General features: G+C 52.2%; 6 protein-coding genes across 6 annotated transcripts; 3 read left to right on the plus strand and 3 right to left on the minus strand.

The window, feature by feature from the left end:
• Positions 1-648: 648 nt before the first annotated feature.
• BO97DRAFT_464619 (uncharacterized protein) lies at positions 649-3,092 on the plus strand (the record flags this gene model as incomplete). Its single annotated transcript, XM_025699502.1, has 6 exons — positions 649-1,312; positions 1,361-1,562; positions 1,608-2,033; positions 2,129-2,216; positions 2,335-2,429; positions 2,563-3,092. The coding sequence occupies exons 1-6, from the start codon at positions 797-799 to the stop codon at positions 3,090-3,092; spliced, it is 1,857 nt and encodes a 618-aa protein (XP_025546289.1). The 5' UTR covers positions 649-796.
• A 261-nt stretch (positions 3,093-3,353) lies between these two features.
• BO97DRAFT_464629 (asparaginase ahrA) lies at positions 3,354-4,848 on the minus strand (the record flags this gene model as incomplete). Its single annotated transcript, XM_025699503.1, has 3 exons — positions 4,427-4,848; positions 3,676-4,376; positions 3,354-3,623 (listed from the first exon to the last, which is right to left on the minus strand). The coding sequence occupies exons 1-3, from the start codon at positions 4,593-4,595 to the stop codon at positions 3,354-3,356; spliced, it is 1,140 nt and encodes a 379-aa protein (XP_025546290.1). The 5' UTR covers positions 4,596-4,848.
• Positions 4,849-5,429: 581 nt separating this feature from the next.
• Positions 5,430-7,646, minus strand: BO97DRAFT_266295 (CocE/NonD family hydrolase). Its single transcript, XM_025690944.1, has one exon. The coding sequence runs from the start codon at positions 7,460-7,462 to the stop codon at positions 5,558-5,560; it is 1,905 nt and encodes a 634-aa protein (XP_025546291.1). The 5' UTR covers positions 7,463-7,646; the 3' UTR covers positions 5,430-5,557.
• A 210-nt stretch (positions 7,647-7,856) lies between these two features.
• BO97DRAFT_464631 (Clavaminate synthase-like protein) lies at positions 7,857-9,068 on the plus strand (the record flags this gene model as incomplete). The annotated part of the gene is made up of 4 exons (XM_025699504.1): positions 7,857-8,144; positions 8,208-8,411; positions 8,464-8,886; positions 8,939-9,068. The coding sequence occupies exons 1-4, from the start codon at positions 7,864-7,866 to the stop codon at positions 9,066-9,068; spliced, it is 1,038 nt and encodes a 345-aa protein (XP_025546292.1). The 5' UTR covers positions 7,857-7,863.
• A 598-nt stretch (positions 9,069-9,666) lies between these two features.
• Positions 9,667-11,649, plus strand: BO97DRAFT_464634 (putative MFS transporter; the record flags this gene model as incomplete). The annotated part of the gene is made up of 6 exons (XM_025699505.1): positions 9,667-9,823; positions 9,875-9,931; positions 9,983-10,112; positions 10,171-10,369; positions 10,429-10,815; positions 10,863-11,649. The coding sequence occupies 6 exons, from the start codon at positions 9,667-9,669 to the stop codon at positions 11,532-11,534; spliced, it is 1,602 nt and encodes a 533-aa protein (XP_025546293.1). The 3' UTR covers positions 11,535-11,649.
• Positions 11,650-11,927: 278 nt separating this feature from the next.
• BO97DRAFT_464637 (aldolase) lies at positions 11,928-13,904 on the minus strand (the record flags this gene model as incomplete). The annotated part of the gene is made up of 3 exons (XM_025699506.1): positions 11,928-12,506; positions 12,552-13,417; positions 13,468-13,904. The coding sequence occupies 3 exons, from the start codon at positions 13,902-13,904 to the stop codon at positions 12,043-12,045; spliced, it is 1,767 nt and encodes a 588-aa protein (XP_025546294.1). The 3' UTR covers positions 11,928-12,042.
• Positions 13,905-14,170: the final 266 nt, after the last annotated feature.

A 14,170-nucleotide genomic window follows, 5' to 3' on the forward strand; every position in this document is an offset into this window, starting at 1 on the left:
GGACTAGGGCAAGGCTGAGATGCCAATTGTCACGGATTTAGCGTCGCGAGCCAGACACTAATGCAAATTATCAATCTAAGTTCGCTATTATCACACCTTTTCCAGGCCCTGGCGTGGATCTCTGCTCCAATAGCTGTCCCCCACATCTACCACCCGACCTCCTCCAGCCCGTATTCATTATGCATCCTTCAATCCTGCGCGCCCGAGAGGCTGTACCGGTCCCCTGACACGGCACGTTCGACCCCCAACGTTGCCAAGAAGGGCTGTCTTTTCGTTGCATACCTGTCAATGATTATCAAAACTGTGTTTAGTTGGGTTGTTCCCAGAACATGGGCACATTTCAAGAACTGTTCCCCTCTGATACCATACCCCAGGTGGCAAAAGCATATCGGGGAGTAACACCTACAATGTGCAAACCCACTAGATTCCTTGTCTGTTACTCTCTTTCCCCTCACGTCCTTGTCGCCTGGCACTTCATTTCACATACTCCTTCCAGATAGTCTACCCCAAAGTGGTGGGCTTTTCCTCTTTCGTCTTGCGTGCACGGCCGTTTCTACAGTGCTGTATAACCTGGTTCTCTGTTAAGGAATCAGCTCTGCCCGACAAAGACAGGAGACGGAGATTGGCTGGCTTGCGAGCCTCAGCGCTGGCCCGCTGCAGACTTACTTACCTTTTTTTTTCTCTCTCCAGCAATTCTCCACTAGCATAGTCCTTACATAATTTCTCTTCCGACAGGCTGAGCGCCTCATACTGAGTGCTATTGTACGTCTGCGAATATTTTCCGTGGGGAAGAGTCATGGGTGCACCAGGCAGATCACCTAACCGGACTGCCTCCGTGGATTTCATTGACCACCATCTGCCTCAGATCAATCCAGTCTTCGAGCATCCGGGAATTGAGTATGACTGCACCGAGGGAGAATATCTTCCTCCAACAATAATAGCCACCAGCCCGGTCGAGGGCGATCTCATCCCTCCCCGACCCGCTGTTCCTCAGGTTGACGCCATGAGATTCTGGTCGGACATTTTTCCTGACTGCATGGTTGAATTAAAGCAGAAGCATCCGGAACCTGCAGAACCAAGAACCAAAGGGTGCAGCATTCGCAGTCAATCCGACTGGGAAGGAGTCCGAAGCCGGCTAGACAAGGCGCAGAGTCATTATGAAGTGCCGAAAAGAACAATAGCCAAGGGCTTATTCAAGATGGTCTATCGCAAAGCAGCCGACAACACTGAGCAGGCCAAGATGGTCAGCAAGCTACTGGCTCAGGTCGAAAACATCTCGCCCTTCATCGCGACAATCGATATTCTCTTGGATGTCAGTAACAGATTCTCGTTTTCCGCACCGCCGCTGAGGATTAGATAGGCGGCGACGATGGCGTCCAAAGTGCGCGAAAAGGTGACTTCGGCATTCGAGCCCGAGGCGCTGAAAGACGACTTCGAGAGCATCGAATTTTTCAGGGCCACGTTTCCTAAAGATCGAAAGATCCGAAAGAAATCAGTGACGCTGGCTGTTTCGGTCTTCGAAGCGATTGAAAATGCGATCGGGTTCTTCCTTAGCCATGATTGTATGAACTCCTGTTTCTAAGAAGGCCTATGGACAATGACCACAGTTCATCCGACAGTCTCACGTACCTGGCGTATCTTGGCAGAGGGGAGTGAGTACCAGGGAAAACTCATCCGTAGCATTGAGGTAATTCAGAAACACAGCTCGAAGCTAGCAAACCAGGCGCGTAAGGCAGAAATGCACAGCACGCGTGTCGCGTTGGAAGACTTGATCCGGGGTAAAGAAGTCGCAACGGCCGTCACGCTCGCCAATTCAGACAAACTTGACGAAGCGAAGAAGGACCGACAACGGCTGGCCGATGAGCAGATAGCACGGATGTTGAATCATCTGAACGGATTGTTTCAGGTGGCAGAGGAGCGAGAGAAACAGTGGGAGGAAAGAGGGAGGAAACGGGAGGAGCGCGAGAGGCGAAGAGAAGAAACGGCCAGGAGACAGTCCGATGAGACAAACCACTTGCTCGAGCACCTTTGGGGTAAGTACTGTATGCCCAAACTTTCAGTGTGAGTATTGATCATTGACACATCACTATCAGATGAGTTGAGGAAACGTGACACACCAATTCCACAGCCTTTAACCCAAGCCATTACCAGTTCCTCTTGGATGCCCCCAACTGTGCAGTCGCCCTTCTATCCCAATTTCCTCGCATAACCTCAGTGTATTTCGAGCGACTGGCTTCAGGTGCCTCAACCCATGGCTTCTTCCCGGCCAAGCACTCCTGAGACACTCTGCGAACCAGTCACGGTGGTCGATCTTCTTACTGTACTTGACATTAGTGTTTCTGAGGCCAACGATATCGCACAAATCCTCTCTCAACGCGCACGTATTGCGCTTGCGTCGCGACGACGGGCTGAAGCCGCGCTAGCGACCGGTGAGTTCCGACGGTGGCTTCCCTGCTTCTCGTGAGCTTCTTATTGAGGGGGACGCTGGACCCCAGGGCTGTGAGGTATCGGCTGTCTCACTCCTGTCTGCGTTGATCTACGCAGCCCTAGAGAATCAACCAGGTCATGTGCGCTTGACCTGGCTCTGCTCTCTTCACGACGAAGCTGAGTACCACAGAGACACAGTGGGTGGAAAGGGCATGATCAAAGCATTTCTAGCCCAGCTGCTGCGGCAGCACACCTTCGACCAGAACACTTTACAGGAGGGTCAAACTTATCTCAAAGACAAAAGAAATTCCAGTACAGAGGCTCTATGTAAGCTGTTTGCTTGGCTTGTCCGCAAACTTCCGAAGGGGCTCAAACTTATCGTCATAATGGATGAGCTTGGACGATATGAGACGGACGAGTACGAGAAAGGCATGCTTCGAACGCTGAGGACGATCCTGGGTCTATCGCGAGATCGAACGGTGCCCTGCCAGGTCAAGGTTCTGGCCACGAGCGTCGACATCACAGACACCGTTCATAACACATTTCAGGATGATGACGATTGTTTGCTTGACTTCGACACTTTGGAGGAAGTGGACGATATCGGAGAGATGGAGTTTAACACTGATTTGGCTCGCGATGATGACACTAGCGATGATGAAGAGTGAATGCTGCTGAAAGTAGGCTTTTTTCGAGTCATCGGCTGCTATACCATTATCTTTCTTGCTCGCTCCGTTCCTTCTGCCACACTTCTGAATGTGAGCCCGCTCTGCAGAATGAACTCTAGGTTCGGGGGCATGTAGCGGGCTCCTGGTTGTTACCTCCTCTCATCTCGGTCAATATTGTCTTGAATCTAATGTTCATCAATTTAGGTACATTCACGAGATCTATTCTCGGCGCCTCCGCTCACTTCCTGATGCAGCCTCGCACTAATAATTCGTGCCCAGAGCAAACACCTCGGCAACCTCAGTAAGGTTCTTGGCCTCCGCCAACAACAGACCCAAAAGAATGCGAGATTTCTGGGGGTTGAGGTAACCACTGGCAATGTGAGTAGCAATATCGCTCCTGACATCGGACAAGGGTACCTCCCCACTCACGGTGCGCATACTCTGCACGATCGGAATCTCCAACCGGTTGATGACATCCTCGATGGCAGCGTTGAATGGAGTAGTGACGCCACCGGCTCCTGCACCAGCAATCTGCATGATCTGTCAGAATACTAGTCATCAGATAAGGAATAGGAAAACATACGACAATGCCCTTAGCCCCACTCTCAATGGCGTTATACAATGTATCATTGTGCATGTCCTCGTATGAGAACAAAATGTCCACACGTGGAATCTCCGACACATTGGCAATATCGAAGGAAACCTTTCCGGTGGGCTTGACAGGCGGGTAGAAGAAAAATGGGTTGTCGGAGATCATCTCACCCAAGAAGCCCATCTCCATGGCCTTGAAGGTATCCATGGTGTTGGCGTTGGTCTTGGTGACATAGTAGGCGGAGGCGATGCGGTCGTTCATAACCACCATAGCACCCCGGTTGCGGGCTTTTGGCGAGGCCGCCACCGTCACAGCCTCGAGCAGGTTGAAAGGTCCATCGGCCGAGATAGCAGTCGAGGGACGCATCGCACCCACGATGACGACCGGCTTGCCACAGTTAACCGTTGCGTCAAGGAAGAAGGCTGTCTCTTCCAGGGTGTCTGTCCCATGGGTGATGACAGCCCCAGCCATAGTCGGGTCCTCACACACCATCCGGTTGATATCCTTGGACATGGAGATCAGGATGTCGGAGGTGATATCTTCACTGCCCACATTGGCCACCTGAACCCCAGCCACATTGGCAACATCGAGCATAGACGGTACGGCATCGATGAGAGTCAAGACGCCGACGGCGCCCGAGGTGTATCCGGTCGTCGCCGTCGAACTAGAATCCGAACCGGCGATAGTTCCTCCTACAACCGCATCAGCAATCCGAAGGGATCAAATTAGGGGTTCTGCCTACCTGTAGCAAAGATAGTCACATTGGGCAAAGAAGTGGTCATCTGAGTGAAGTTCAGGCCATTGGAATTGGTGAAGACATATGTCGTGGTATTGCTGCCCCGGGTACGGAGAAGAGGCGAGGCCGACGCCAGAGTCGCCAATGCAGAGAGGATGACAGACTTGACAGCCATGATAATGATGGAGAATGGTGATGAACGAAGCTACAACCTACTGCAACAGACATTTGCAAGCCTTTTATACCTCTCACCGAAGTCACCTTGGTCTCATATTGCGATCATTGATGGTCAATAGCTTCACTATCTCAGTGTGGGGCTTATCGTATAGTCAGTCACTGTTGACCAGATCGATAAGAGCAGTGAGCGAACCCGATGTCGGCATTGCCCGGAAGCTTGGAAGGTCCAAACGGACGGGGAAACATGGCAGATGATAAGAAACTGATAAGCAGCGCTGCTCTTATCAAAGTCTTGGCCGAGATTCTTCAATTCAGGCGCTGCGACTGATCCAGATGTTCTTCTTACACACGATAGTTTGTCGACCGTCCTGACGTGTAAAATAAGTGTAGCGATCTCATGTCCGGTATGCTTGATGGTTCTTGTCGTTCTTATTGCTTCTACACTATTAGTAGTAGTAACATTGTAGTGTTTTCTGCATATACTAGCGACAACAGTTGCAGAAGATATATTGTTCGGAATAATGTTCCGTTTAGCCTCAGAATCAAGGAAAATCGATACCAGCGGAACGATCAACACTCAAAGTCCAAAGGTAGCTACTGTTAATGATGCAGTAGGCACTTAGTACAGTCCCAGCCATGATAGCACGTAATCAGTAAACCCATACCTATTCTATCCATGCTTGGGTACTCGTCCAGTGGATACACGGCGCAATGGGCCTGAGGCAGCCAGGCAGCAAGTCGCGGGATCTTCAAGTAAGCAAACAAACAAACAAACACCCCAAACAAGCAAACACGAGCGATAGGTCCGACCGACCGATTCGACAACAGAAGGCTTCAATCCAAGTTGCCAGCACAAGCTAACACCAGTCATTACATTTAACATGCGCTATCTTTATGATACAGAACTCCGCAGATATTATTTCTCTTTGATCTGTCAATCTGTGTGTCTTTCTGATACATCTAAATGAAAGGGAGAATCATCGAGCTGGGATAGTCTCCACCACAATGCACATAATGCTTGCCCCGGTTCAATTCCTCCTCTGGCCGAGGCTTCGACCACGTCTTGTATTCGGCGATGCTGGGATACTGCCCCGATACCTGTTCTCTTTTTAGTTTCCGGCCTCTAAACGGGGCGCATGTATCACATACCTGAACACTGATAGACTCTCCAGCATCGAAATCGACCCCCATGGCCCAGATACCGATCTCCAGCTTGACGACCTCTCCGGGCGGAACCTTCTCCTGCTTACGGTGGAGATGGAACGGGAATTGGGGATGGATACTCTTGGCCGAATCGAATGCCCGATGTGACGCTCGCAGGATACCGACCGACCCCAGGTGCAGGTTCAGGCTTGCTTGGTCCTTGGTTGGGATCTCTTCGATTGATTGCACGGGAGTCGCATGAATGGGGAAGTTGAGGTGCATCAGGGGCTTTCTCTCGCGGTCAAGCTTGCGAAGGATAACGAACACGGTGAAATCATCGCGGTCTTCGCACGACATATACAGGATAGCTTTGGGAAGGCCAATCAACCGGGCGGGCTGGTCAAAGGTGTGGGTGAAGGCGAGAAGGCTGTCCAGCTGATCGGACTCATACGAGAGCTTCTCATATACGGAAACGGGTGCCGCATTCAGTCGGTTCTTGGAAAGGAAGAACTCGCGATACTCGGTGGATGGCGCTGGAAAGTCTGCCAGCTCAATGTCGTCGATCGCCTCCCGATTGCCGAATCGCAGGGCAGACCATCGAACTTTGGGAGTCTTCTCCCAGTCGTTGCTGATGCCCTTGAGATACCGGTCGAAATATTGGAAGAGCTCAGCTTCGGACTCGGGACAACTGTACAGCTCGTACCACTCCTGTTTGCTCCCCCATCGAATCCATTTCTGTTCGTGAGGCAGCTCGAGCCAGCCTCGCACGGAGCCCATGGTGTGGATGGAACTTACATCCGAGCCTCGGATGTAGACCGGACACTGGACGCGAGAGATGTCTGCCCGCCTGTCCTCCCAAAAGGCGCTGGAGGTTGGTGAACGCCGGTACATCTCCTCGAAGTCTTCGATGCCGGAGTTCTCGGGCCCACGAACAATAGCCCCGGTGATGAGATCGAAATTGCTCATGGAGAACCATCCGCCTCGACAAAATTGCTCTCGGTAGATATCGCCAGAGCCTTCCCATGGGGCGATTGCTTTGAGGGAAGGAGGCTGCTCAGCAGCAATGAACCACTGTGAGATGGCCAGAGCAGAATTGCCCGCCATGCCAATGGAACCGTTGCACCAGTCCATCTTGGCCAGGGCCTCAACGACATCGTAGCCATCCTCGGCATCCTGTGAGCCCATCACGCAGATCATCCCGTCACTGTTTCCCGCTCCACGCGTGTCGACGCTAACAATGGCATATCCGCGTGGACACCAGGTTTGGGGATCTAGACCCTCGAACTTCTCGAGACCACTGAGATCAGTTCGAGGGACACAGCAGTTCCACGTGCACATTGGCAGCATCTCCAGTGCACTGTATTTCTTGCCGTAGAACGACCAACTCAAGATAGCGGGGACTGGCTCCGAAGTATCGGCCGGACGGTAAATGTCGGCGTACAGTCGGCAACCATCGCGCACCACGATCTCAACATCGTGGTCAATTCGAATCGGGCTTTTCAGAGGTTTGGCATTGAACCCGTTCCATCCCGTAGGAAGAACTTCCGTCTTGCCGGGCTGAGGGCTCCTGTAGCCATTCTCGCCTTCTTGGGGTTGTTTGATGCGCTTGTATGCGGATTGAACGGGAGGTGGCATCGTGTGTGGAAGATTGAGAATGTGCTTTTCTGCAGTGTATGTTTTCTGAAGGCACTGAAGCAATAGTCTCCCCAATAATTGTGTCATATATATAATACTTTGAAATTGAAGGAAGGGGAGGTCTTGCAAATCGCCTCTCCCATTAATCCTCGGCCCAGGGAGATCGCCTTCGGAAGCACACTATAGCCAAGCTGTCATCTGATCACTCGGGGCAGTCTCCAGGGATCCTCGGAGCTCTAGCGCCCGCACCCTCGGGGGTCTTTGCAGGCCCCTCATCGCCGAGGATACCCCAGAGAAAGCCCCCTCGGACAACCCCGAGACGAACTGCCAGCGCCAAGTCTGCTGAGTGCCTCGGGGCATACAACGTACTGATTCTCGGTGCCTTTACTTAAGTGTTCAGATTTTGGCTTCTCGATTCCAGGCCCAAACTAGCAAGATCAATCCAATACGAGACCCCCCCAGAGCCTTCAACAAAAGATCACTCAAACATGTCTACCACTGTCACCCAGATCCAGGAGATTGCCGCTCAGACCAACGAGTCATTCACCCTTAAGGACTTGGTCGATTTCAGCGGCCGCACGTACGGTGACTGGCGCGACGAATTTCATCGGGATGGCTGCGTCGTGATCAAGAACGTGATCGGCCCCGAGCGGGCGAAGTACTACTGCGACAAGCAGATCGAGTGGTTGAAGAACTTCGAACTGGGATTTGACGAAAAGGACGAGAGTACCTGGACCGCCGATCACCTCCCGGTTAGCTTCAAGGGAGGGTAAGTTTCAGTGCATCCCTGACTTTAACAGTAGTGTCTCCTAACTGTTTCCCCCAAACTCAGCATGTACTATGCCTACGCCGCCGCCCATGAGAAGATTGCATGGGAGGCCCGCACTGAGCCGGCGGTGATCAAGATCTTCGAGGACCTATGGGAGACGAAAGAGCTGCTCTGCTCCTTTGACGGAATGAATATTTCTCTGCCCCGCAGAAAAGATCTGAACTGGAGCCCATGGCCACACTGCGACCAGAATCCCGATCGCAAAGGGTTAGTAGGCCCAAACAGGTTTTCTCCCCAGAGAGGACTAACCATAGCGCAGAATGCAAGCGGTCCAGGGTCTTCTCAACTACGCTCCGAACGGGCCGCAGGACGGAGGTCTCATGTTGATGAAGGGATCGGCCAAGCTATTTGACGAATTTTTCGCCCAGAAGCGCGACCAATACGACCATGAAGATGCCCCTCCCCCGGAGTTGAAGTACATGGACCTGTTCTTGTTCCACGACAAGGACCTCGAATGGTTCAAGGACAAAGGTTGCGAGATGATCAAGGTCAACATGGGGCCGGGTGACTTTGTGCTGTGGGACTCGCGCACCATGCACTACGCCTGCCTGCCTGAGGGCAACCAGATCCGTCATGTGCAATACATCTGCATGACTCCTCGCAGATTTGCCACCCCGCGGGCGCTGGAATTGAAGAAGCACTGCTTCGAGAACTTCATCGGCACCACTCACTGGCCACACTGGTAAGTCCTGACACGCCCGATACTAGTGAAATTCACTGACAGTACCCAATAGCAACATTCGTCCTGCTGCCGAGAAACCAATGCGAGACGGCAAAGTATGCCCAAAGGACCGCACTGAGCCATTCGAGAAGCCGGTCATCACGGAAAAGGTTTTGCAGCTCGCTGGTGTCAAAGCATATTAGATAGTGGTGTTCAGATTTGTTAGATATATTACCTCAATACCAGAATGCATTTTCTTTTACGTGAATCACCACTTGTTCTACATTTAGATTGTTGGCATCTCCTCACTGCGGAATAGACTCAGCATCACTAGAAGAATTCCTTCGATCTGTATCCCCACGTTCATAATCCAAGAACTCGACCCTGGAATAGTAGAAACGCGCATGCATCCTTCATGGATTCCACTCTGATGGTGCTTGAAGAGCCCCGAAATCTTCTTGGTTGTGGTAAAATGCTAGCCGACGCAGTAGCGATACCCTCTCGGACCTACAGTGTGCTTCCATCTCGGCGTGCTCCGATACCTCCCATACTAGGCTACCGAGCTTGCGGGAGGCGATGAGGTCCCGAATCTGGGGGAGGCTCCCCGCTGGCCAAGTGAGCTATTCCTCTGGGACTTTCGTGCTGGACACGCGTCTGTGCCAATGCACTCGACCTGGGTGGTATATAAGAGGAGGGGATAGGGAATGAAGCCCGACTTCCCGGCAAGGTTCACGAAGTCATATTTCCTTCTCACTCCACACTCACTCGCTTTCCCAGCCACATTTCCAAGGATCGGCTATCATGGCAGTAGCCAAAGGCGCCGACAAAGAGTGCACCAGCCACGTGGAGGATATTGAAGAAGGGCAGATGGGGGACAAGAAAGAGGCCGTGACAGGCACTGTGAGGCTCACAGAGGGTTCAATTGTGTACATTCCTACACCGACCGCGGATCCTCAAGGTTTGTGCTCCGTCGGTGGGGAATTGGCAACATAGAAACTGACATTGATAGATCCCCTTAATATGCCATATTGGCAAAAACTGGTGGTTGTGGTCGTTATATCCATCTGTAGGATACACACCACCTGACAGTACTTGATGAAGTGCTAAACCCCATTAGTCTCGACTCTAGGACTCGCTCTTGTATCTGGATTTGGCGGGTTGCTGGGATTTTACATACCGGAGTATGGAGCCGCTGGCAAAGGATATGCCGATATCACTCACCTGATGACATATCCTACACTCTTTATGTGAGCCAATACATAGTAGAGTAACGGAGGACCTTCTAACGCATAAGGACCTGCACAGGGGTATCGGTAATCTCATCGGTATGCCTCTGGCCATCGGCGTCGGACGGAGAATTGTGCTTCTAGGGTCGACAGTCATTCTCGTCATCGGGGCTATTCTCTGTGCGACAGCTAAGACCTTCGAGTGGCATTTAGCATCCCGGATGGTGGTTGGCCTCGCTGCGGGACAGAGCGAGGCTCTGGTACCCATGATCACGCAGGTCAGATCTCCTTCAATCAACTCCGACACTTTGCTGACATGGCAAACAATGGGCGACAGGAGATCTTTTTCCTTCACGAACGAAGCAAGGCCCTGATGGGACAACTGGCGATTCAGGTGACCCTAACATCGATTTGGGTCCTGTGCGCGTCTCCAATCGCAGAAGCAATCACGCCTCAGTGGTGGTATGGCCTGGGCTCTGCCTTGTCCGGAGTGCTTCTCGTCCTCGCGTTTTGCTTCCTCCCAGAAACAAAGTATGATCGGTCGGCAAGCTCCTATCAAGGGGGAAGTACATCGGATGACGTGAAGGCTGATAGCTCTGCCACCGAAGGCTGTACTGAGCGTCCAGAACTGGACTTTGTTACTTTTGCTCCCCGAACCTGGAAGTCCGATTTGCGACTTTGGATTGGAACTCCAGACTGGAGTCAAGTTGCGGAGGTGTTCCGGGTAAGCACAGACGTATAGCCTTATGCGTGACTTACTAATGACTGTAGCAAACCTTTGAGCTTCTGTTCTTCCCAAATGTCTTGTGGGCACTTCTGCTGAACGGACTGACCATTGGAGTGAACGTAGCCATTGGTACGACCTACAGCACCGTTCTCTCCGCCGGCCCTTACAACTGGCCCGACAGCAGTGCCAGCTACGTCAACTGTGGCCAGATTATCGTTGCTCTCCTTGCGCTTCCGCTTCTAGGCCACGGGTCAGACTGGCTTATCAAGTACTTCGCCCGGCGGAACGAGGGATTACACGAGCCCGAGATTCGAATTATCCCCTTGATCTTTCCTATCACCGTCGGGGTCTTCACTGCAGTGCTCTATGGCCAAGGGGCGGCCAGCCCCTATCACTACCACTGGTTCGTGTACGTCTGGACCGTGGCCGCATATTACTTCTGCTTTGTTGGGGCCAACATTGTGGCCATCACCTATCTGCTAGACAGTTATCCGACGAGAGCTGGTCCACTCTTGGTTATCATTTGCGCCTTCCGCGGAATTATTTCTTTCGGCACGAGCTATGGAGTTGCGCCATTCATAGAGCGATATGGATACGATGGCACGTTTGTGACGTTTGCAGGGCTGACAGGTGGTCTTGGGTTGCTGGGGATCCCTATCTTCATCTGGGGAAAGCGCATTCGTCAATTCACAGGGCAGTTTATCAAGACAGGTTAGTGGGGATAGCTTGCTCGTCCATATACTGCCTATTCCCATGTAGTAGAATGGGCTTAATATGGGACGGGGATGACTGCGCTCAAGCTGGGGCACTGCACCGTGGACGTACTGTACATAGTCTTTTCCCTGATAAATTTCATATGTTGGAAACTGATATGTGCTCTATCGGAACTGACATTTATCATTTCCGTGTTAAATCATATAATCATAGACATGGACGATGTTTCAATACCCCTGATATACTAGCGCAATGTGAGAGAAAAAGCAACAGGAGCTAGGATTCACAGGACTCTGAATTTACTAGTACAGTATGAGCAGAATCACTCTCGTGACGATTCACCACAAGACAACATGTAGAACGTCTGGAGCCCGAACACTGTACCGGAGTGCAGGAGATTTCGACTCCTAAGAACAGAGATATCAGCATTGCTTCTTTAACGCGGTGATTAACAGAAGACAACATTGATCGGCAGATTCTAGGTGAGAGTATGAGTCAAGTGAATGCATCTCACAATTTTGCCTTGTTCGCACTCTCGATGTAGGCATCCCAATTCAACAGCTTTCCGGACTGGAACTCCCGAACTCCATGGGCGCCCTCTCCATCTGGCCGCATCATTTCGTGAAAGAGAGATTTGATTCCCGCTGCTTGCTCCTCCTTGCTAGCATGTGTCCAGGCGAGTTTGACCAGCTCCTTCGACATATGAGTAGCATGAGGTGAGACATGTCTGAGGCGTGCAAGCAGATCATCTAATCGCTTGTGCAGGTCCTCCGGATCCCCTGCAATTTCAGCCACCAGCCCCAAGGAAAGTAGCCGTTCGGCCTTGACTGGACGTGCGGAGGGTATGGCCTCCCGCGCAAATGCAACGCCCCATTCCCGAATAACATACTTGGAGATGGTCGCTGGACAAAGGCCCAGTTTGCCTTCACTTAGTGTCACCGTCGCCGACCTTGCCGCAAGTCGAATATCGCAGGCTCAGGCGAGTCCGACTCCGCCGCCAAAGGCTGGTCCGTTCATACAGGCAATGGTCACTTTAGGACACCGATCGATCACGTCGAACAGTTCTGTCAAGCGAAGAAACTGCGCTTCGCTGCTCGAACCTCCTTGCGCCACCGGCGTTCTATGTTTTCCTAAGTCCATCCCCATACAGAAGAACTTGCCGCTACCAACAATAATGATACGTGATACGGCTGGATCAGAATTGGCGGTGGACATGACTGATGTGAGCTCTGCGATCATTGCGGCGGTCAGCGCATTGCCGTTGCGTGGTCTATTCAGCAGAACTTTCAAATTGGCTCCACTCCGAAGAAGTTGAATTCCATCAGAATCGACGGCCAATGTCCATTGGAATGACGGTGATGGTTGCGTGGATTGTGCCTTTGTTGAAGGGAAAGCCTTGGCGGCCTTCCCGGTCAGGGCAATGCCTGCCCGGGTTGAGTTGGAACCTGGAAGCTGTTTCGAGATCCAGGACCCCGTTTCCACCAGACCAGCAAGATCAATTCCGGTCTCGACACCGGCGTTTTGGAACATGTAGGCCACATCTTCTGTGGCGACGTTCCCTTTGGCTCCCGGAGCGAAGGGACATCCTCCGAGCCCGGCGACACTGCTGTCGAACACGCGAAGGCCGCATGTATAGGCCTCCCAGACGTTGGCGACAGCTTGACCGTAGGTGTCATGAAAGTGTCCCGCGAGACTACTGACGGGAACACCGGCATCGGTCAGATACTGAAGCAGATTGCGGACACTCGCGGGTGATCCTACCCCGAGCGTGTCACCGAGACTGACCTCGTAGCAACCGGCATCCAGCAGTGCGCGAACGCAGCGGAGGACAGCAGCTGGAGACGTTGGGCCGTCGTATGGATCGGAGAAGATGCACGAAACGTAACTGGGGTTGTCAGCCCAATGTGACTGATGTACTCAGAACGCGGTGCCTACCCTCTAACTGCCAGACCGGCTGCAATGGCTTGAAATGCGACCTCTTTGGCTCGTTCGAGCCCTTCGTCCACGGAGCAATTGATGTTGGCCCGACTAAACCCTTCTGTGGCACTGATGAAAACAGCAATCTCCCTGACGCTTAATGTGCGCGCAATTTCCAGACCCTTGAGGTTCGGTATCAGCACCGGTAGTCGTAGATTCGGATCTTTTGCCAAGCCCTGGATAGAAGAATGTTGCAAAAGCTCGCGACAGTCGGCAAGTTGAGGAATCTTGCGGGGTGACACCACAGATGTCAATTCAATCGTCTGCAGGCCAGTTTCCCGCAGTCGACGAATCAACTCCAGCTTGGTTGAAGTGGGAATCTTTGTTGGGATGTTTTGTAGTCCATCGCGGGGTCCCACTTCGACAATTCTCACGGAGGGAGAAGTAGTGGGCATTTTCCAGAGAGTGTCATGAAGCTCAGCTGTAAGGATGTGAATCTCAATCTGGGTGGAGTTGGTGTAATTCATGCATAATTCGTAGAGCGTATATAGAGTAGCCCTATGTTCTTGCCCGGACCGCTCGCTTTGTTTGATTCTACGGGTTGCGGACCGAAGCTGGCGGAAGAGAGAGTGGAGAGTAGAGAGAGCCTGGACGACGGAAGACAGGGCTTCATCCCCTTTTAGCCCTTCCTCGCTCTGACTATTGGGGTTCAAGTTCGGAC

Source organism: Aspergillus homomorphus (genome assembly GCF_003184865.1).
Source record: "Aspergillus homomorphus CBS 101889 unplaced genomic scaffold BO97scaffold_73, whole genome shotgun sequence".
NCBI classification, from domain to species: Eukaryota; Fungi; Ascomycota; class Eurotiomycetes; order Eurotiales; family Aspergillaceae; genus Aspergillus; species Aspergillus homomorphus.